General features: G+C 41.9%; 1 protein-coding gene across 5 annotated transcripts; it reads left to right on the plus strand.

Annotated features, from left to right (window-relative positions):
* Positions 1 to 2,735: 2,735 nt before the first annotated feature.
* Positions 2,736 to 24,200, plus strand: LOC109903402 (src-like-adapter). 5 transcript variants are annotated; one of them, XM_031788882.1, is made up of 8 exons: positions 2,736 to 2,899; positions 5,624 to 5,937; positions 6,230 to 6,329; positions 7,823 to 7,909; positions 8,015 to 8,118; positions 13,385 to 13,516; positions 18,495 to 18,627; positions 18,811 to 24,200. In XM_031788882.1, exons 2-8 carry the CDS (start codon positions 5,865 to 5,867, stop codon positions 19,025 to 19,027), a joined length of 846 nt encoding a protein of 281 aa, XP_031644742.1. In that variant the 5' UTR covers positions 2,736 to 2,899; positions 5,624 to 5,864; the 3' UTR covers positions 19,028 to 24,200. The 5 variants fall into 5 exon arrangements, with proteins under 5 accessions (XP_031644742.1, XP_031644743.1, XP_020355665.1 ...); XM_031788883.1 differs by having other exon boundaries at positions 6,233 to 6,329; XM_020500076.2 differs by having other exon boundaries at positions 2,737 to 2,899; positions 5,847 to 5,937.

The raw sequence follows: 24,200 nt of genomic DNA on the forward strand, positions 1-24,200 counted from the left end.
AAAGGTAAGCGATTCATTTTATTGCTTTTTTGACTTTCGTGACCAATCTACTTTGCTGCTAGCTGTTTTGTCTGCTGAGAGAGATGTCCTAACATAAACGCTTGGATAGCTTTTGCTGTCAACCTTTTTTTAAATCTGACATGCCAGGTGGATTAACAACAAGCTAAGCTGTGTTTTGCTATATTGCACTTGTGATTTCATGAAAATTTAATATTTTCTGTCATTTAATTTGAATTTGGCGCTCTGCAATTCAGCGGATGTTGACGAAAAGGATTCCGCTAACGGGATGGGTGCTCCAAGAAGCTAGCTGACTATGGCTATCAAACACTGGAACTCTTCCAAGTCAAAGTAAGCTTTTGGATTTATAAACGTACTGCCACCGGGGCGCGCCAATGATCTGCTAAACTGCTTGCTGCTGACTGTACACTGTACTGCATGATTGTAGCGGGTTTACTAACGCGTTAGTTATAGTAGAGCTATGGTGAATGACTGTTATGTGACAATGATGTGTAGCTCTTAGTGGTCATGATATGAAGGTTTCGTAAATCTGAGCGTTGTCAGATTGTCTGTTCATAAATTCAGAGCGTGTCGCTTTCGGGAGCGTTCAGTAGGGTTGATCCGAGCATTTGGACCTCATAAACTACAGTCAAGCACCAAAGCTAACTGGCTAAAGTTGGCTAGCTACTTCCAGACACAAACCTCACTCTGACCTTTTTACTCGCCCTAACAGAGCTGGTTATGCTGTTATCATGTTATCTAGAGTGTTAGTGACTCTAACTGTGCAGCTAGCAACAATGTAATTATATATTTTTTGCCAACGTTTACTGACACCAGTTAAATTCAACGGGTGTTGCGCATTCATAAATTCATCAGTTATTCTGCACTCAAGGCACACAGACGAGAGTGCTCTGAAATCGAATTAGATAGCCGGAGTGAATTTACAAATGCACCTCTTGATTAGTCTAATATTTCTCTCAACCTGTGCACCTGCATTGTAAACTTTCTTTCATAGGCTAGGTTGTAGGTATAGGGAAAATTCTAGTATCATATAGTAGCCTAAACCTGGCGATGTTACATTGAGCTGGGTGAATGGAATATGAATGACTGTCATCGAATATGCTGTAATAGAAATAAGGCCACGCTCAAAAATAATTGTCCTCCCTCATCTTAAACGTCTCCGACCACCACTGGTGTGTGGGTAGAGTTCAGTGTGTGTGCATAGTCAGTGCAAGAGAGGTAGTGCAAAAAAGGACCGATGCAGGAAGACCGGGTAGCCATTTTATTAACTATTTATCAATCTTGTATGAGTCTGTTGGCTTGGGGGTAGAAGCTGGTAATGGTCCCGTTGGTTCCAGACTTGATGCATTGGTACCGCATGCCGTGCGGTAACAGAGAGAACAGTCTGTGGCTTGGGTGGCCGGAGTCTTTGACAATATTTTGGGCCTTCCTCTGACACCTTTATTTATTTATTTAACCAGGTAGGCAAGTTGAGAACAAGTTCTCATTTACAATTGAGAGGACCGACACCGCCTGGTATAGAGGTCCTGGATGGCAGGGAGCTCGGCCACAGTGATGTACTGGGCCATACTCACTACCCTTTGTAGCGCCTTGTGGTCGGCTGCCAAGCAGTTGCCATACCAATCGGTTATGCAGCCAGTCAAGATGCTCTTGATGGTGCAGCTGTAGAACTTTTAGAGGATCTGAGTGCCCATGCCAAATATTTTCAGCCTCCTGAGGGGGAAGAGGTGTTGTCGTGCCCTCTTCACACCTGTGTTGGTGTGAATGGATCATGATAGGTCCTTAGTGATGTCTACACCGAGGAATGTGAAGATCTTAACCCACTCCACCACAACCCCGTAAATGTGAATGGGCCGTGCTCGGCCCTCTGTTTCCTGTAGTCCATGATCAGCTCCATTGACTTACTGACATTGAGGAAGAGGTTGTTGTTTTGGCACCACACTGACAGATCTCTGACCTCCTCCCTATAAGCTGTCTCATCGTGGTTGGTGATCAGCCCTACCACCGACGTGACGTCAGCAAATTTAATGTTGCTGTTGGAGTTGTGAGAGGCCACACAGTCAAAAGTAAATTTTTATGGGTAGTGCAAGTGTGTTGCCTAATGTGAAAACAGTGTATTTACAGTACTATACCATATTACATTCAAAGGGCAATGTTGAAACATGTATTGTATCTTACATTTTCTGCTATTCGATTAACTGGTAGTTAAAATAACTAAATTGAGAAGATATAATTGTAATGTGTTTTGGTGATTAAACCAATGTATTCATTGTATTGTACAGTAAACATATATTTTGGAACAATGTTTGTGTGGTAAAAAATGACTACAAACAAAATGACTGGCTGTGTTACAATTGTTTCGAACATTCACCACATAAAAAAACTGTAACTGATCCATTTTAGTAAGGAAATTACTATCTATGTAGTTCAAATTTAATATATGTATGTGATGCGTACAGCATACATATTTGCATGGAAATAACCTTGCTCTTTTGTGTGATTTCTGAAAGCTAAAACCAGTATGTACTTTTAGCATTCTCATTGGTCTCTTGTTCTGGTTCTCTTCTCCTTCCTCATTTCTTCATAGGAAGTGTGTGTGTGTGTGTGTGTGTGTGTGTGTGTGTGTGTGTGTGTGTGTGTGTGTGTGTGTGTGTGTGTGTGTGTGTGTGCAAAATGTTTGGCCAGAGGAAGTGCTCTCGCCTCACTATGCATGCATCAGTTGAGGGTGTGAACTGTGGAACTCTTACGGTCATTAGTAATAGTGTAGCTGACATGCTTCCTCTGGCTGATCTTCAACACACAGAGCCAAACACCACACTCAACTAGAATCCCCTGCTACTGGCCCTCCAAGCCTGACGACTCCACACGACTCAGCAGCTAGGTGAGTTTTTGAGGCTGTCATACATTTATTGCAGTATGTGTCTGGTAAAGTGCAATAAGCCTATATATAAATGCAAAATGCAACAATTTCAAAGATTTTACAGTTACAGTTCTTAGAATGAAATCAGTCAATTGAAATAAATTCATTAGGCCCTAATCTATGGATTTCACGACTGGGCAGGAGAGCAGACATGGGTGGGCCTGGGAGGGCATAGGCCCAGTCAATCAGAATGAGTTTTAAAAAGGGCTTTATTACAGACATAAATACTCCTCAGCACCCACTTTCAAGGAGCGGGACACTAATCCGGACGCTTATAAGAAATCCCGCTATGCTATCAGACAAACCATCAAACAAGCAAAGTGCCAATACAGGATTAAGATTGAGTCCCACTACACCGATTCTGACACTCGTCGGATGTGGAAGGGCTTGAAAACTATTACGGACAACAAAGGGAAACTCAGATGTGAGCTGCCCAGTGATGCAAGCCTACCAGACGAGCTAAAAGCCTTTCATGCTCGATTTGAGGCTAGCAACACTGAAGCATGCATGAGAGCACCAGCTGTTCTGGATGACTGTGTGATAACGCTCTCGGTAGCCGATGTGAGCAAGACCTTTAAACAAGTCAACATTCACAAAGCCACAGGCCCAGACGAACTACCAGGACGTGTACTCAAAGCATGCGCTGACCAATTGGTAAGTGTCTTCACTGACATTTTCAACCTCTCCCTGACCGAGTCTGTAATAGCTACATGTTTCAAGCCGACTACCATAGTCCCAAGGAAGCAAAGGTAACCTGCCCAAACAACTACCACCCCTAGCACTCACATCAGTACCCATGAAGTGCTTTGAAAGGCTGGTCATGACATTAACAGCATCCACCCGGAAACCCTAGACTCACTCCAATTCACATACCGCCCCAACAGATCCACAGATGACGCAATCTCAATCACACTCCACATTGCCCTTTCCCACCTGGACAAAAGGAACACCTATGTGAGAATACTGTTCATTGACTACAGCTCAGTGTTCAACACCATAGTACCCACAAAGCTCATCACTAAGCTAAGGACCCTGGGAATAAACACCTCCCTCTGCAATTTGATCCTAGAGTTTCTGATGGGCCGCCCCCAGGTGGTACGGGTAGGCAATAACACGTCTGCCACACTGATCCTCAACCCAGGTGCCCCTCAGGGGTGTGTGCTCAGTCCCCTCCTGTACTCCCTGTTCACCCACAACTGCGTTGCCAAACACGACTCTAACACCATCATTAAGTTTGCTGACGACACAACAGTGGTAGGCCTGATCACCGACCACGATGAGACAGCCTGAGGAAGTCCGAGACCTGGCAGTGTGGTGCCAGGACAACAACTTCTTCCTCAATGTGTACAAGACAAAGGAGCTGATCGTGGACTATAGGGAAAGGCGGCCCGAACAGGCCCCTATTAACATCAACTGGGCTGTAGTTGGGCGAGTCGAGAATTTCAAGTTCCTTGGTGTCCACATCACCAGCGAACTATCATGGTTCGAACACAGCAAGACAGTCGTGAAGAGGGCACAACAACACCTTTTCCGCCTCAGAAGACTGAAAAGATTTGGCATGGGTCCACAGATCCTCAGAAAGTTCTACAGCTGCACCATAGAGAGCATCTTGACCGATTGCATCACCGTCTGGTATGGCAACTACTCGGCATCTGACCGTAAGGTGCTGCAGAGGGTAGTGTGTACGGCCCAGTACATCACTGGGGCCAAGCTTCCTGCAATCCAGGACATATTTAACAGGTGGTGTCAGAGGAAAGCCCAAAAAATAGTCAAAGACCCCAGTCACCTAAGTCATAGACTGTTTTCTCTGCGACCGCACAGAATGTGGTACCGGAGTGCCAAGTCTAGGACCAAAAGTCTCCTTAACAGCTTCTACCCCCAAGCCATAAGAATGCTGAACAATTCATCAAATGGCCACCTGACTATTTACATTGAACCCCACCCTCCATTTGTTTTTGTACACTGTTGCTACGCTGTATATTATCTATGCATTGTCACTTCACCCCGACCTACATGCACAAATGACTTAGAATAACCTGTAACCCTGCACATTGACTTGGTACAGGTATCCCCTGTATATATCCTCGTTATTGTTATTTCATTGTGTTACTTTTGATTCTTTTTTTACTTTAGTTTATTTAGTAAATATTTTCTTGAACTGTGCTGTTGGTTAAGTAAGCATTTCACAGTAAGGTCTACACATGTATTCAGCGCATGTGACATATAACGTTTGATTTGATTTGCTGGTCACATTTGGTCAAATCAACATTTTTACTCTGACTATAAATAGCATTGACACACAGCATGATAAATATTTGCCGACATATCATGCAAATTAACCAAGATATTATCTTCTGATTGTTTCCACTGTGTCACTGTTTCCTGTGTTCTCTTATTAGTTCAGCAGAGTGACAATTGGACACTACAGTTTTAATATAGCATCTACTCCAGTTTACTACTCTATAATGTGAATATAGTGAAAACTAGATAGAAACCTGGAAATGCTGAACTTAATCAAGATTCGACAAAACATTTGGAAAACCAGGAGTTTTCACTGTGTGTTATGGTTGAAGTAAAAAACATATAGGCTACACAATATAGCCAACTGCTGTACACACAAATGGACCTTCCAATTAGTTAACACGTTTTGCAACATGAGTTATACAGTATTTTCATTATTTACAGAGCCACCTCTCAGGTTTTGCAGTCTACTGCGTGTCCTGGTCGAGATAGCACTCTGGCTGTCAATAGGGAAGTTACAACATGCACACATGCACATGCATGACAGGGACGCAGGTGCTGGATGGGGCCTTCACTGACCAGCCAGATTACTCTCTGTCTACTATCGGAAGTTTGTGTTGATGACTAGTTTGAGGACCAGCTATACCATATGTTCGTCTGTCCTCAGACCCATTAGAGTGCAGCTATGGGGAATGTGATGTGGGGACAGGGAGCTGGGAACAAAACTAATTCAAACTGCCATGACAGTTCATTAAAGGGTAAGACTTCAATCTTTTTTCAGATATTGAGCAGTTATTTGACGTTTCTTTGTGATGCTGCAGTTTTTGACACTGTAATGTGTTTAGGCTTTACAAAATATATGATGTTCACACAGCTTTGAAAGATGACTCAGGACTTTTTAGATGACATACTGTTTACACATTTGTCCAAGTGTTTCATATAATTCATTGGAATTAGAAGTTACAATGAGACAATTATTTCCTATATTTCTGGCAAATTGTGTCTCTGTGTTAATGTCTATCTAATTGTGTAACATTGGCGGTTCCTCAGCAGGAGAAGACGAGACGCTTGTCGTTCTCCATGACTATCCTTCTCCAGACATCAGTGAGCCGATCTTTAGGATGGGAGAGAAGCTGAGGGTCTTGTCTCAGTAAGTAGAGTCAGTACTTTGTCTGTCAGAACAATTATAAACCCAGTCTCTGCACTAGGATTGCAAAGGGAGGGTATATTAGAGGGAATAATATATATTAATAATATATATTATTACAAAATAAATATATGCATACTGTAAAGTTATTTGAGACAGAATAATATATATTATTCCCTCTAATATACCCTCCCTTTGCAATCCTAGTGCAGAGACTGATATTATTCCCTCTAATATACCCTCCCTTTGCAATCCTAGTGCAGAGACTGGGTTTATAATTGTTCTGACAGACTCTACTATATATATTATATTATTGTATATATAGATATATTATAACTTTCAAAGTTATACCAGAATTTCTGAAACTTTCAAGGTCTTTGAAGAATTTTATCACATGACCTCTAGTAGCCTTTTTGGGTAATTCAGATGATCCCAGGTGTCTGTAATTATATCTGGCCCTCTGTGTGCCCTTATCACATGTAACATGTATAAAATGATCAAATAAGATGATTTTGAAACACAAAATAGAATGACAAACCTGGAAAACATTACCCGAAACATAAACCATACAACTTAGTGAATACCATTGGTGTTTTAATATGAAGGTTTCAGCATGAAATATCCTTTATTTCTTTTTTGATGTCAATATGTCTTTCTTGTAAAAGTTTTGGCACCAAACTGAGGGCAATTGTGAAAAAAGCTGCAGAGTTTATTTAAAAAATGCCATTGTTGTCACGTTCTGACCTTAGTTCCTTTGTTATGTCTTTGTTTTAGTATGGTCAGGGCGTGAGTTGGGGTGGGCAGTCTGTCCTTTTTTACTTAGGTAGCCTGTTTTCACCCTTGAGTTGTGGGTAATTATTTTCTGTTCTGTGTTTTGCTTCACTGTTCAGGACTGTTCGTTTTTGTTGTTTTATTGTTTTTGTTCAAGTGTTCAGTATTCGTATTAAATACAATATGGACACCTATGGACACCTATTTCTTACTCCTCGCGTTACAATTGTTGATTAGATGCTTTCATCATTAATTATGATATTTGAACCATATGGCCTATCTATCCACTAGAAACTCATGGACACATATATAAAAAAGCAATACAGTATGCATATATTTTTTGTAAAGTTATTTGAGTATAAATGACCATAGATTACAGTAACTTTGGTAAATTACCGGTAGTTTTGCAACCCTACTCTGTACTAAAAGCTTCCTAGGGCAGAAATTGATACATGCAGATTTACAGATATAGATACCGAGACAACAAAAGAATGGAAAAACTAAATGGAACACTCTGCATACAAGTATAACTACTAAGCATGCAATAATACAAAACAACAGTACACAATCAATAACATTTTGCACACAACAAAGAATGAACACATTGGAGGAAATCTGATGTATAACACTTAACACTTATACAAATAGGGGAGAACTACAATTTGAGATTTAGTTTCCGTTACAGTGTAGCCTATTGAAGTTCTCCTTTAATCTGTGTTCTTCAGGGAAGGCAACTGGTGGAGAGTTCGGTCTGTCCAATCAGGAAGTGAAAACTACATCCCTAACAACTATATTGCCAAAGTCTACCATGGGTAAGCAATGTTAAAATTGTGTTCTGTATTGTCATAAATAAAGGCTGTGTTGACTTGATTCTGTACAGTGATATAATGTATACTGTGTGTGTGTGTTGTTTTAAGATGGCTGTTTGAGGGAGTAGTGAGGCAGAAGGCAGAGGAATTACTTAGTCTCCCTGAAAACAGAGTGGGTTCCTTCATGATTAGAGAGAGCACCCAGCAGAGAGGTGAGTCCATTAACATTTCATGCCCTACCAAGTTATTCCATAAGAGTGTAAGCCAGGTGGGTATTTTTTTGATGCCTCTTTAAGTATAAAACAAATATATATATACAAATTATTGGATGAAACATTGAATTTGGCCTTACTACTATTAGCCCATAGAAATGTGTTAAATACCAGATTCATACACGGAAAAGCAGATAGAAAAATATTTTATCAAAAGGAAGATTGTTTTAAAATCTCTGTCCTATATCTGATATATATATATATATATATATATATATATATACACAGTTGAAGTCGGAAGTTTACATACACCTTAGCCAAATACGTTTAAACTCAGTTTTTCACAATTGCTGACATTTAATACTAGTAAAAATTCTTAGGTCTTAGGTCAGTTAGAATCATCACTTTATTTCAAGACTGTGAAATGTCAGAATAATAGTAAAGAGAATAATTTATTTCAGATTTTATTTCTTTCATCACATTCCCAGTTGGTCAGAAGTTTACATACACTCAATTAGTATTTGGTAGCATTGCCTTTAAATTGTTGTGTGAATTGTGGCCCATTCCTCCTGACAGAGCTGGTGTTACTGAGTCAGGTTTGTAGGCCTCCTTGCTCGCTCACACTTTTTCAGTTCTGTCCACAAATTTTCTATAGGATTGAGGTCAGGGCTTTGTGACGGCGACTCCAATACCTTGACTTTGTTGTCCTTAAGCCATTTTGCCACAACTTTGCCATCTATTTTGTGAAGTGCACCAGTCCCTACTGCAGCTAAGCACCCCCAGAACATGATGCTGCCACCTCCGTGCTTCACGGTTGGGATGGTGTTCTTCGGCTTGCAAGCCTCCCCCTTTCTCCTCCAAACACAACAATGGTCGTTATGGCCAAACAGTTCTATTTCTGCTTCATCAGACCAGAGGATGTTTCTCCAAAAGTACGATATTTGTCCTCATGTGCAGTTGCAAACCATAGTCTGGCTTTTTTATGGCGGTTTTGGAGCAGTGGCTTCTTCTTTGTATATACTTTTGTACCTTTTTCCTCCAGCATCTTCACATGGTCCTTTGATGTTGTTCTGGGATTGATTTGCACTTTTCGCACCAAAGTACGTTCACATCTTGGGAATGCGTCTCCTTCAAATCAAATCAAAGTTTATTTGTCACATGCGCCGAATACAACAGTGAAATGCTTACGTACAGGCTCTAACCAATAGTGCGGTTAGCGGTATGACGGCTGAGCGGTATGACGGCTGAGCGGTATGCCGGCTGAGCGGTATGACGGCGGAGCGGTATGACGGCGGAGCGGTATGACGGCGGAGCGGTATGACGGCTGAGCTGTATGACGGCGGAGCGGTATGACGGCGGAGCGGTATGCCGGCTGAGCGGTATGCCGGCGGAGCGGTATGACGGCGGAGCGGTATGACGGCGGAGCGGTATGACGGCTGAGCGGTATGACGGCTGAGCGGTATGACGGCTGAGCGGTATGACGGCTGCATGGTCCCATGGTGTTTAAACTTGCGTACTATTGTTTGTACAGATGAACATGGCACCTTCAGGCATTTTGAAATTGCTCCCAAGGATGAACCAGACTTGGGAAGGTCTACAATTGTTTTCTGAGGTCTTGGCTGATTTCTTTTGATTTTCCCATGATGTCAAGTAAAGAGGCACTGAGATTGAAGGTAGGCCTTGAAACACATCCACAGGTACACCTCCAATTGACTCAAATGATATCAATTAGATAATCAGAAGCTTCAAAAGCCATGACATAATTTTCTGGAATTTTCAAAGCTGGTTAAAGGCACAGTCAACGTAGTATATGTAAACTTCTGACACACTGGAATTACAGTGAATTATATGTGAAGAAATCTGTCTGTAAACAATCGTTGGAAAAATGTATTGTCATGCACAAAGTAGATGCCCTAACCGGCTTGCCAAAACTATAGTTTTTTAACAAGAAATTTGTGGAGTCGTTGAAAAATGAGTTTTAATGACTCCAATCTAAGTGTATGTAAACTTCAGTTTTCAACTGTATATATCTATACAGTGACTTGCGAAAGTATTCGGCCCCCTTGAACTTTACGACCTTTTGCCACATTTCAGGCTTCAAACATAAAGATATAAAACTGTATTTTTTTGTGAAGAATCAACAACAAGTGGGACACAATCATGAAGTGGAACGACATTTATTGGATATTTCAAACTTTTTTAACAAATCAAAAACTGAAAAATTGGGCGTGCAAAATTATTCAGCCCCCTTAAGTTAATACTTTGTAGCGCCACCTTTTGCTGCGATTACAGCTGTAAGTCGCTTGGGGTATGTCTCTATCAGTTTTGCACATCGAGAGACTGACATTTTTTCCCATTCCTCCTTGCAAAACAGCTCGAGCTCAGTGAGGTTGGATGGAGAGCATTTGTGAACAGCAGTTTTGAGTTCTTTCCACAGATTCTCGATTGGATTCAGGTCTGGACTTTGACTTGGCCATTCTAACACCTGGATATGTTTATTTTTGAACCATTCCATTGTAGATTTTGCTTTATGTTTTGGATCATTGTCTTGTTGGAAGACAAATCTCCGTCCCAGTCTCAGGTCTTTTGCAGACGCCATCAGGTTTTCTTCCAGAATGGTCCTGTATTTGGCTGCATCCATCTTCCCATAAATTTTAACCATCTTCCCTGTCCCTGCTGAAGAAAAGCAGGCCCAAACCATGATGCTGCCACCACCATGTCTGACAGTGGGGATGGTGTATTCAGGGTGATGAGCTGTGTTGCTTTTACGCCAAACATAACGTTTTGCATTGTTGCCAAAAAGTTCCATTTTGGTTTCATCTGACCAGAGCACCTTCTTCCACATGTTTGGTGTGTCTCCCAGGTGGCTTGTGGCAAACTTTAAACGACACTTTTTATGGATATCTTTAAGAAATGGCTTTCTTCTTGCCACTCTTCCATAAAGGCCAGATTTGTGCAATATACGACTGATTGTTGTCCTATCGACAGAGTCTCCCACCTCAGCTGTAGATCTCTGCAGTTCATCCAGAGTGATCATGGGCCTCTTGGCTGCATCTCTGATCAGTCTTCTCCTTGTATGAGCTGAAAGTTTAGAGGGACGGCCAGGTCTTGGTAGATTTGCAGTGGTCTGATACTCCTTCCATTTCAATATTATCGCTTGCACAGTGCTCCTTGGGATGTTTAAAGCTTGGGAAATCTTTTTGTATCCAAATCCAGCTTTAAACTTCTTCACAACAGTATCTCGGACCTGCCTGGTGTGTTCCTTGTTCTTCATGATGCTCTCTGCGCTTTTAACGGACCTCGGAGACTATCACAGTGCAGGTGCATTTATACGGAGACTTGATTACACACAGGTGGATTGTATTTATCATCATTAGTCATTTAGGTCAACATTGGATCATTCAGAGATCCTCACTGAACTTCTGGAGAGAGTTTGCTGCACTGAAAGTAAAGGGGCTGAATAATTTTGCACGCCCAATTTTTCAGTTTTTGATTTGTTAAAAAAGTTTGAAATATCCTCTGCGCTTTTAACGGACCTCGGAGACTATCACAGTGCAGGTGCATTTATACGGAGACTTGATTACACACAGGTGGATTGTATTTATCATCATTAGTCATTTAGGTCAACATTGGATCATTCAGAGATCCTCACTGAACTTCTGGAGAGAGTTTGCTGCACTGAAAGTAAAGGGGCTGAATAATTTTGCACGCCCAATTTTTCAGTTTTTGATTTGTTAAAAAAGTTAGAAATATCCAATATATGTCGTTCCACTTCATGATTGTGTCCCACTTGTTGTTGATTCTTCACAAAAAAATACAGTTTTATATCTTTATGTTTGAAGCCTGAAATGTGGCAAAAGGTCGCAAAGTTCAAGGGGGCCGAATACTTTCGCAAGGCACTGTATATCCGCTACCGTTCAAAAGTATGGGGTCACTTAGGAATTTCCTTGTTTTTGAAAGAAAAGCAAATATTTTGGTCCATTAAAATAACATCAAATACAGTGTAGATATTGTTAATGTTGTAAATGACTATTGTAGCTGGAAATGGAATATCTACATAGGCGAACAAAGGCCCATTATCAGCAACCATCACTCCTTCTGGGCAGAGTTGCAAAGAAAAAAACATATCTCAGACTGAACAATAAAAACAAAATATTAAGTTGGGCAAAAGAAGACAGACACTGGACAGAGGAACTCTGCCTAGTAGGCCAACATCCCTGAGTCGCCTCTTCACTGTTGACGTTGAGACGGGTGTTTTGCGGGTACTATTTAATGAAGCTGCCAGTTGAGGACTTGTGAGGCGTCTATTTCTCAAACTAGACACTATAATGTACTTGTCCTCTTGCTCAGTTGTGCACCGGGGCCTCCCACTCTTCTTTCTATTCTGGTTAGGGCCAGTTTGCACTGTTCTGTGAAGGGAGTAGTACACAGAGTTGTGCGAGATCTTCGGTTTCTTGGCAATTTCTCGCATGGAATAGCCTTCATTTCTCAGAACAAGAATAGACTGACGAGTTTCAGAAGACATTTCTTTATTTCTGGCCATTTTGAGCCTGTAATCGAACCCCCAAATGCTGATGCTCCAGATACTCAACGAGTCTAGAGAAGGTCAGTTTTATTGCTTCTTTAAATAGGACAACAGTTTTCAGCTGTGTTAACATAATTGCAAAAGAGTTTTCTAATGATCAATTAGCCTTTTAAAATTATAAAAACATAATTCCACTTTGACATTATGGGGTATTGTGTGTAGGCCAGTGACACTAATATAAATGTAATACATTTTAAATTCACACTGTAACACAACAAAATGTCAAGGGGTGTGAATAATTTATGAAGGCACTGTTCTTACATTCATTTTTTAACTGGTACATAGCTACCTGCAGACACGTAAGTCTTGTGAGGGTCAAAACGGAGTACACATCTCATCTTTGGTCCCATCATAGAGTGCCAATTATTATTAGTTTGTAGGCAAACCATTCGGACGCTACAAACGTTTTAGTGAGAAGACCAATTTTCAGGATGTCCCATGTTCTGACAAACATCACTGTAGCTCAGCCACATTCCACCTCAGATGTAGAAGCCCGCCATTGGTGGAGGATTGAACAGACAGGTTTTTTTAAATGTATTATGCTAATCAGATTTTCTGGGTGCAGACATCAACTCAAGGGGGTTATTAAACTGGACGTCAGTAGGATGATAGGAGATGGGTATCTATTAAGATCTATCTAGGCCTATACCTAATGCCTTTTATGTTATATTATATTTGCAGGTGTCTACTCCATGTCTGTAAAGCACAGATCCATCCAGCACTATAAAATCTTTCGCCTGGAGAACAGCTGGTACTATATCTCTCCTCGTCTGACTTTCCAGTGCTTGGAAGAGATGGTAAACCACTACTCTGGTGAGTCCAAGACAGACACACACTGAAAATAACCACAAGCATTTTTAAATAGCTTTGTTCTTATCAGATGCTAACCATCTTTCCACTGTGTGTTGGCCTAGCTCTGAGAGTACACACACTAAGAACAAAACAGGAAGTAATGGTGTTGTTGTTGTCCATGTAAAAATATTTGTGCTGAGACTATGACTTTCATATTGACTGTCACACTGTTTTACTTTTGTTTATTTTCTCAAACAATAACCATACAAAAGACAAACAAACACACACACATTTCTCACAATCCCACTCCCTCTCATCCTTCATCCCCTGGAACTTTCCAGTGCTTGTAGCACTCTATGCCATATGGCCTCAAATTGCATCGTTCTTTTTTTTTCTGTAGCCCACACTCAATATTCAATATTTAAATAATAATAAATAATAATAATAAATAATAATACGTTGGAGTCATCCACTGTCGTAGTGATGAAGGATCATTTGATTTCCAGTTTTTGAGAAGAGATTTCTTTCAAAATAATTGACGATTAAAGTATGGTCCACCCCATTGGTTCTCTCACTACACCCCCATATGTCATGTCTTGAAATATGCAGATAGATTATTTAAAAGTAAGTTTACATTGGAATACTTCTGACAGCCAACTTTCCAACTCCGCCCACAACTTCCAGACTTCATAGCATTCCAAGAAAGCATTGATTTGAGTCATTAGTTATACACTTAAGACATGACTCTGCCATTGTGCTGTAGAATATTTTTTATTTTGTATAATAAATTCTAGACATTAGTTTATACTGGATTAAGCATACATTTGTTACCTGTAATTTCGTTAGTTATGTTCCAACACTCCCTCCATCTTGTGTCTATCAGTTACTTTTAAGTCTTGATTGCAATAGTTTATATTTTTTTCTAAGAGATTGTCAGTTAGATAGGCTTTCTACATGGTTTTGTATATATTACCTATCATATAAGTTTCCTTTTCTGATTCAAATAGGATTCCCTCAACATTGCTCGGATGTCCAAAAGACAAACTTTTCAGTTACATGTATTTGAGTTTTCAATATTGGAGACGGTGCCAAGAATGTGCAAATCTGTCATCAAGGCAAAGAGTGAAGGATCTCAAATATATTTTTGAAATAATGGAGCTGTGAGTCAGGAAGCAGGTGCAAGTGAAAAGTTCAATAAAACAACAAAAACAAGATAATTTCATGATGCAACACGCTGTTAACTTTTTATGGCTGCAGGGGCAGTATTGAGTAGCTTGGATGAAAAGGTGCCCATTGTAAATGGCCAGCTCCTCAATCTCAGTTGCTAATATATGCATATTATTATTAGTATTGGATAGAAAACACTCTAAAGTTTCCAAATCGGACAAAATATTGTCTGTTAGTATAACATAATTGATATTGCAGGCGAAACCCTGAGGAAAATCAAAGCAGGAAGTGGCTTCTATTTTGAAAACTCCATGTTCCATAGCCTCCCTTTGCTCCATTTAAAGGGATATGAACCAGATTCCTTTTCCTATCGCTTCCTCAAGGTGTCAACAGTCTTCAGACATAGTTTCAGGCTTTTATTTTGAAAAATGGGTCAGAACGATAACATCGCGTCAGGTGGTCACATGAGTTTTGCTTGCGCAGCAGAGTTTGGATAGGTATTGCTTTTCACTCTCCTACTGTGAAAGACATTTGCAGTTGATATATTATCGAGGATTGATTATAAAAAACGTTTGACATGTTTCTGTGGACATTATGGAAACTATTTGGAATTTGTCTGCGTTGTCGTGACCGCTCTTTCCTGTGGATTTCTGAACTTAACACGATAAACAAACAGAGGTATTTTGGATCTAAAAATAATCTTTATGGAACAAAAGGAACATTTGTCGTGTAACTGGGAGTCTCGTGAGTGAAAACATCTGAAGATCATCAAAGGTAAACGATTACTTTGATTGCTTTTCTGTTTTTCGTGACTGAGCTACCTGATGCTAAGTGTACTTAATGTTTTATCGTGCGATCGATAAACTTACACAAACGCTTGGATTGCTTTCGCTGTAAAGCATAATTTCAAAATCTGACATGACAGGTGGATTAACAAAAGGCTAAACTGTGTTTTCCTACATTGCACTTGTGATTTCATGAATATAAATATTTATAGTAATATTTATTGTATGTAGCACTATGCTATTCAGCGGTTGTTGATGACACTTATCCCGATATCGGGATTGCAGCCATAACAAGTTAAAAAAGAACAATACCAACTGGTGAGTGAAGATAAGAGAGTGACATAAAGGGGAGGAAATGATGAAGGTAATGAAGCCCAGGTGTGAATTATAATGATTAACAGGTGTGCGTAATGATGAATCCCACCCTAGGGGGGTGGAGGTGTGTCATGGGGGACAGTATCAGCTAGGGGACGTGGAACCACTGGCCTGAGAAGGGAGACGTGAAAAGAGGGTGAGATATGATAGTAACTGGGTAGTTGTAACCTGTACGTCACCTCGTTGACCCTCCGGAGAACCTTGAATGGCCCCACAAACAAGGGGATTCAGATTCTTGCAGGGCTTGTGGAGTGGGAGGTTCCTGGTAGAGAGCCAGACGCGGTCCTCAGGATGGAACACAGGGGTCTCACTGCAGTGGCGGTCTGCCTGTTCCTTCTGACGATGGACGGCGCCCTGGAGTCTCACATGTGTGTCGCTCCACACCTCCTCAGCACACCGGAACCACTCATCTACCGCAGGAGCTGCGATCTGGCCCGGGGTCCCGGGCCAGCTGGAAACCTAAAACACACTGGAAGGGGATCAACTCAGTGGAGGAGTGAAGTAGGGAGTTCTGGGCGTACTCTGCCCAGGGAAGGAATTGTGCCCACTCAACCTACTGGTCCTGACAGTGACTCCTCAGGAACCTCCCCAGCTCCTGGTTCATCCTCTCCACCTACCCGTTGGACTGAGGCCGATACCCAGAAGTGAGGCTGACCGTGACCCCAAGCTTCTCCAAGAAGGCCCTCCAAACTCGTGATGTGAATTGGGGGCCACGGTCGGAGGAGCTTCCCTGCTGGAGCATTCCGGGGGGACTTGATTTGAGCACATACGTGCCCAGGTCAGCAGCCTATCCCTTATCCCTGTGGGAATGTAGATGCGCTCGGGAGGACAATTCTGGGGTGCAGGCTCCCTCCCCAAACCACTGGTCTCCTCACTGTCCGTATGTACTCTAGGTTCCAATGGTCGGTGAGGATGACGAATGGTTCCTCTGCGCCCTCCAACTAATGTCTCCACTCCTCTAATGCTAACTTCACTGCCAGGAGCTCTTGATTGCCGATGTCGTAATTCCTCTGCGGAGGACAGTTTCTTGGGTTTCAATGGGTTACCCTGTCTTTGTGACAAAACTGTCCCCATGCCCATCTCAGATGCGTCTAACTCAACCACAAAAGGTAGCATGGGATCTGGGAGTTTTAGCAAGGGAGCGGAGCTTGTGCCCTCCTTGCCCACAGTAGAGACATAGCCCCAGCTGTATCCATCTGTGTCGTTCTGCCGTGAAATGGCGTGTGACCCCTACCTCCATGGGTTCAGGCTCTGATCCCGAGTACTTGCAGAAGGAAGGAGAGAAGCGATGAGAATGCAAACGCTCCTATAGAAGGTTATCCAGGCGGATGGCCATCGCAATGAGTGCGTCCAGGATAAGGTTATCATCCCGACAGGCCAGTTCCATCTGGACCTTCTCGCACAGACCTCTCCTAAATAGCGTGCGAAGCGCCGGCTCATTCCATCCACTGGAAGCTGCTACTGTCCGGAAGGTGAGCGGATACTCAGCAGCCGTCTGATTCCCCTGCTGTAGCTGAAGCAGACACTCAACTTCCTCTCTGACCTCCGCAGGATGATCAAAAATGCATTTAAACAGAGCCATGAAACCATCATAAGAATCTAGCTCCTCCTCTCCTCTCCTCTCTCCCAGACGGATATAGTGGGGGCTCCCAACTGGTGTGAAAAATAGAGGGAGCACTGAAAGAGGAAGCCACGGCATTTGGATGGTGTACCGTCGTATTTCTCTGGGAGGGAAAGACGAGCTTCGCTGTCCTGAGCGGGTTGCTGAATTAGCTCGCTGGGTAGACTGGCTCTAGAGTATCCTCTGCTGCTGGTCTGTCTCTCGAGACGCTGCAAACTGTGGAGAACCTCTTCCATGGCCATCCCCAGTTGAGCCAGCTGGTGATGGTGTTGACGTAGAAGGTACCCTTGCTCGATGACCATCTAAAAGATATCCGATTTACCTGCTGCTTCCATAGTTTGAGTTGGTATTCTGTAATAACAGAGCTGAGTCGGGAAGCAGGTGAAAAGTTGAATAAAACAACAAAAACAGGAACAAGATAATTCTATGAGGCAACACCACATTAAACAAGAAAAATACCAACTGGTGAGTGAACATAAGACAGTGACATATAAAGGGGAGGAAATGATGAAGGGGTTGAGGGTAGCTGAAGGATGGGACTAAAAACAAACAAAAGATAACTAATGTACAATATACTGTGTCCGTAAAATGTATATAGTATGTATAATCTGGAAGTAGAAGCCCAAGTGTTGTTGTCCATTAGTTTACTCCAATTAGGGGAGGGGTGGTAGGATTAGGCGAAAATTAAAAATGGATTGGTTTGCTGTTGTACATAACTGACCGCTCACTCTCTCCCAGTTGCTTTGGGATATATTGATCTATGGATTTTAAAGGTTTAATCGTCTGGCTTTTACCTATAACCACAGTTTTGTCAGTACAAAACGGAGCGACTCACACCCAATGCTTCTTATTGGTATGCGCATGCACCTCCTAACTACACCATATGAATGTTTTAGAAGGCAGAGGTTTGTGTGTATGTGTGTGTTTGTGCTTGTAAGGTCAAATTCATGTCATGAGCGCTTGTGAGCATACAGTATGTGTTTGTTTTTGATTACATACAGTGTATGTGCATGTGTCTTGTTTCTAACCCAGTCCATCTCTGGTCTCTAAGACTCTGCAGATGGTCTGTGTTGTGTTCTCACTGGCCCGTGTCTGTCTGGGACTATCAGCCCCATAGACATCACCTCTCAGCCACCCCTTGTAAGGATGCGACACAACAACTTTGACTGGAGGAAAATAGACAGGTACAGACCCATAGTTTAGTATCATTCGTTGCAGCTCTCATATCTCTGCAATCAAATTGTAGTCCTGCTTTTTGGCCAATGGAAAACATGGCTTGTGGGAAAACTGGGAAGATGTGACTCTGCATGATTGGCTCAAACATGCTCTAATCACCCCTCTCTCTCTATATATGAACCAATCAACAGGAAAGATCTGATCAGTGCAGGGGCTGCGCAGGGCCAGGAGAACAGGAATGCCATGGTGAGCTACGGTGTCAGAAACAGCATGGCCTCTTACCTCTCTCTGGTCGGGGATCATGACCCAGGACAGCAGAAGAAGAACCGCAAGAAGAAGAGCAAATCTGTCTGTGTGACAGACCACAGCATCAGCCATATGGACTTGGATGAGGACTATGATATGTAGTGGCCTGGATGGTGCAACACTTAGTTCTGCGAACCCCAGTACACATATATAGCCTAGGCTAGTGGTTCCCTTTCAGTCAGTCAACTTCGGTACAACATATTACAGGGGAGTTGCACGCTCGCTTCTTCGGCTGAAGGATGTACAATCACGCCTGACAAGGCCAATGAAATCCACACCTCACTGGAAGTCCCACCTTCCACAGGTGATAAACGTGAGGCTCAGATTCATTCCTTCAATTTAATACCACTCTTCACCGAGCCCAGGAACAGGCGGTGCTGGGCCAAACAGGTGTTGTACCTCATTTCCCTCATTCAGGGAACAGTAGTTATGGTCATAATGTTACATTTTCCTTCAGTCAGTCAACATACTATGGGGAAATATTATCACATCCATGAGATGCTGTATGAGTATAAGTGGCAAGTGTTTGAGCTCTGGTGCCAAGATAAAGGGCTGGTTCATTCTCCACTTTAAAATTATATATGGCCGCTATCTCAGCACGTGGGAATTGACTGAGCCTCACCAGGGGCTCACCCACTGGTGTTGCAGTTACTGAAATGTGTACACCCTTCCTGTACTCAGTTCGCCCCGGGCGACTCTAAGATGACCTTGTGTCCAAATGTGGCCTTTGCCCTAAAAGTAATGGCCATGCCCTACAAGTCCTTAGCTTTTGAGGTGTTTCCCTTTTTGCCTCCTCCATTTGCTTCTGAAGAGCAACAGAGGTTACATGCCCTGTGTCTGGTGCAAGCTCTATGCACATACATTGAACAACCTGGGTTTTCCGGTTGTGTGACCAGATTTTTGTCTGTTTTGCTAATCCAGCTCAGTTTCAGGGCACTTTGAGCAGTGTCTCTCCCACTGGATTGTGGAGGCTATCTCCTGCGATAAAACAGCAAGGGACAAGGGTTACCTAGTGGAGTATGCACCCACTCCACCAGGGGGCTGGCAGCATTTTGGCCATTGTGTAAAGGGTTGACTATAGGAGATATTTGTGCTGCGGCGAGTTGGGCATCACCACACACTTTTGTAAGGTTTTATCACTTGGATGTCACTTCTCCCAGTGTAGCCCACAGGGTGCTTACAGCTGGGACAGGGGAAAGTCACTAAGCGGGTCTTCCAGCGAGGTGCGGATTTCATTGGCTTTGTCAGGTGCAATTGTCTATACGTCAACAAATGTCGAGAGAGTGAGACTCCCCCTTGTATGTTGTACCTTGTTTCCCTCCTTCAGGGAATAGTAGTTATAGTCATAACGTTACACTCTCAAACTTCTCCTCAGGGACCCCCAGACTTTCCATGTATTTGATCTCTTCTAGATGTCATGACTGTCCTGATCAGGTCAGGTTACAGGAGACCACAACCCTACAGATTATCTCTCAACCCCAACAGAGGAGGAGAGATCTAGGGGTCTGAAGATGTGGGGGTTTTATGACCCCTCACACCCCTGGTAAATCTCAGGTCACAGACAAATTTCTTTGTCCTGTTACTATGGAGAACCAGCCTCATTAAACATGAAATAAAGGGACTTTGGAACAATGGTTTCCGTCAGGCACAATGGTGGTCATGACGATAGATGGAATATGAAAATGTATGTCATTTTTGTTTTGTTATTAAAGGTTAATAGATTACGTTATTACGAAAACATTGTAACGTGAAGAGTTTTCCTAGTATATGTTTGATGTTTATACATTGTACGTTGTATGGAAAATATCCAAATCAAAGAGAATGTTTTGGGGAAGATGAAATGTGAAGTTAGTTGTCTAAAATTGGGTTTGAGTAAAATCTAGACCCTGCCCTCATTAACTTGGTACGCCCAGAGAACTGCCCTAAAGTCTGTTACGCCCACTTCTGAGGTATAAAACCTGTGAGTTTAGAATTTACGGGAGACTACGTGACCCAAGCTGCAGCCAAGGTCTAAAACGTCAACAAACCCAGAATGCAACACAAGTTTGAAGACAAAGAAATCCTTTTCTACCCAAGCTACGGATGTGTAGCTGTGTCTAAGCGGGTGAATTCAAGCCGGACCCCCTTAGCATCCAGTCCCAGCTAATCATGGTACCTAAAGGGTTTCATTCCTATGCTGTGAGCTCTGAGCTGCAGAGCTGTCTGTCCTCAGAAGACCCCTTCCAGGGTGAGGGAACAGACTCCTAAGCCAAAAGGACACTGACATTGGGAGGACGATCAGAGAGGTGTGCAGGAGAAGTGCGTCATCGAGCAGCTGAACGGTCCCCTGAATGGTCCACGCAGAGAATCCTCGGAGGTCTACCCCACGTAATTACATCATTATATTCTGACCCATAAGAGCGGCAGTTTGGGGCAAGGCTAGGGTTAGAATAAGCATAGCTGACAAATTCACCCAAATGTATATTTCTCTCATGTACTTTCTCTTTTTCTCTCTCTTTGAAATCCCCATTTTGGGTAACACGCGCCATAGTGTGTTGGCCCGTTATACTAAGTTCTAATCAATAGCCTATAATGTGTTTTGTCTATGTGTATCTTTTATCATAATTTTAGCTTTTTAGTAAATAAATATTAAACTAAGATTGGTGTGGTACGAACTCATTGGTGAGACCCGGGTCCGTGCAGATTCACGGGCTATACGACGTTCAGAACGAGATTGTAAGAGGTAACTGGTTAATTAGTGGCTGTTGTAAAATCGATATTCTGATATTCTTTGAGTTAATTTGGGAAATAGAAACTCAATAAAAACTTGTTTTCCCATGGTACCCCAGGTTAATGAGTTAATAATTGCTTGATTCAGTTAATCACGCAATTAGAAACTTGTAATCATTCGATGAGCAACAGTCGTCACATTAACTAAAACAACGTATCGACATAGAGCTAGCACACCTGATTAAACTTTTCAACTTATCAACATGCCCTTGACTAGGTGAATCACGTGAGTTAGTTCAGGGCTACAACTAAATTGTGAAACATCTGGGGGTCCCAGAGGAGAGATTTGAGAAGTGCTGGCATGAGTTTGAATCTGAACCACTGCCCTTCTGAACTATTGCTATCTTTCCTGTCTCCTCTTCACTGTCCTATCTAAATAACATAAAGCACACAACAAATATGTTTAAAAGAAGGACTAAGAGACCAGCTACTCTATTTAGGATATTAACATCTGTTACGAGATACTATTTTTCCTCCAAAGCACACATTTGTCCTTATCTGAGCCTTTGAGATTGATCTGAGAAGGAATTTCCCGTGGGGTAAATCAACAATGAATTTGAAGTCCGTCTGGAATCCAGAGCCCTGACCGAGTGTCCTGCCAGAGTACAAAACATGTTAGCGCCATGACAGTTGATCGATGTAAGACTTGAAGGCTATATTATGGATATTTACTGTGTGTTAATGTGTAATTTATGGATGTGTGTGTCTGTCAGCATGTCAATGTCAATTGTTTCAGTTTCAGAACCTTTAGCCTAACCCTTGCAAACTGATTTCAGTTGAGTGTACAAGTTGCTCATATAAATAAAAGTTAACTATCATATAATCTCGGCACCCAGAACCAAATATTGTGTGCGCTGGTCGGGCCATCTAGTCTGTCACGAGAGACATAACATAAGGTTCATTCTGGAAGGGATATGGGGAGTTATGTCCAGAGAAGCCATAATAAGTTTATAAAACATCACGTTAGAAGATGACTGCTGAGAATAATTTGTCCTCTTGAATGTATCCCAGGGCTTCAAGTATGCACCAAATTGAATAGGAATCAACATAGCATTCCTGAATCCTAGCAAACATTGGGGAAAACAGCACAGTGAAAATACTCTGGTCTACCTTATGAGTCTCAGTGTATTGTGTCATGTGCTGTTGTTGTCTCGCCAATGCCTCATGGCGGCCATATGCGAGGCTGATAGGTTCATTGGGACTGTGAAAGCTGCCCACTGGGTACACGACATATTTTCAACGTGGATAATTGGATAATAATTTGGTAGAGACGTTGATCAATGAGATTACAACCTATATTCACCCACTTAAAAAGACAACCAAAGGTTAGTTGAATTTCCAATGTGTTATCACTCTGATTTCAACCATCTAAAAGCACAACCAAATTCCAATGGAAAAACAACATCTGATTTTTGGTTTAGTTTCACCCAAATGTCTATCAAAGCACATTCAACCATTTAAAATCACAGCAAAATTCAAATGGCAATACAATGTCAGATATTTTGTTGATTTATACAACAGATTACTGTGATATCACTGTACTTCATCTACAGTAATAGCAGAACCATGTCCTGGATTGCAGTAGAGATTACATTAAAAGTGCATGCTGCAAGTGATCAATGACGTTTGAGATTCTGCGCAGATTTTTACCGCAATTGTGAAGATCTCCACAGACCTGCGATGTCCTCTGCATGCTATGGTGAAGATGCACGCTTTTTATGATTACGTAAGAAGAAATGTATAGTTATAGTAAACTCCAAATGTGGCCATGGATGTGTTACTCAACCAAACATCAACATTTAAAGGAGATGTATCTACTGCTTGGTTAGTTACATTTGAGCCACTGGCTTAATCCCATTATTTAACTTTTATTTTTTGGTTGAGTTGGAGACGTTGATGCACTTTAAACAAAGTTTGACTTGAATTTGCCCAATTCTTTAACTTTTTGGTGGAGATGGAAACGTGAATCCAACATACACATTTTTAATTTGTAGACAAACTGGAATTAATGCCAGACTAAGTCAGTGGCACAGATATAGAACTATAAATGACCATCCACTCAGCTTTCAAGTAGTTAGAAGATCTATTTCCCTGCTTTTGAAGGGGGAGCTGGCTATTGTACTGGGAGACAACCAGCAATTACAATAGATTTACAATATGCTGACTTCAATCATCTCCAAACTGCACGCAGAGACATCAAAATGGTATATGAAAAAAAACGACATCTCAAAATCTCGCAATATCCCTTTAAGTACTTCCTGTATGGCTCTATCTCTGTGTGTAACTCTGGTCATATAGAAGACAGCAATGATAACCATGTCTGACAATGCAAACTGTGTAGTCATGTAATTCTCTAAGGAGGAACCTTATCCATGCTGATCAGATTGCTAAAAATGACTCAATAAAGTTTGTACAGTGAACTTTTCCAGTATAACCCAAAATAGTTATTTTAGACATTGTTAAAAAGTTTACCAGCAACCTTATGACTGTCTGTTTTTCCATTTTC

This window comes from Oncorhynchus kisutch, linkage group LG14 (genome assembly GCF_002021735.2).
Source record: "Oncorhynchus kisutch isolate 150728-3 linkage group LG14, Okis_V2, whole genome shotgun sequence".
NCBI lineage: Eukaryota > Metazoa > Chordata > Actinopteri > Salmoniformes > Salmonidae > Oncorhynchus > Oncorhynchus kisutch.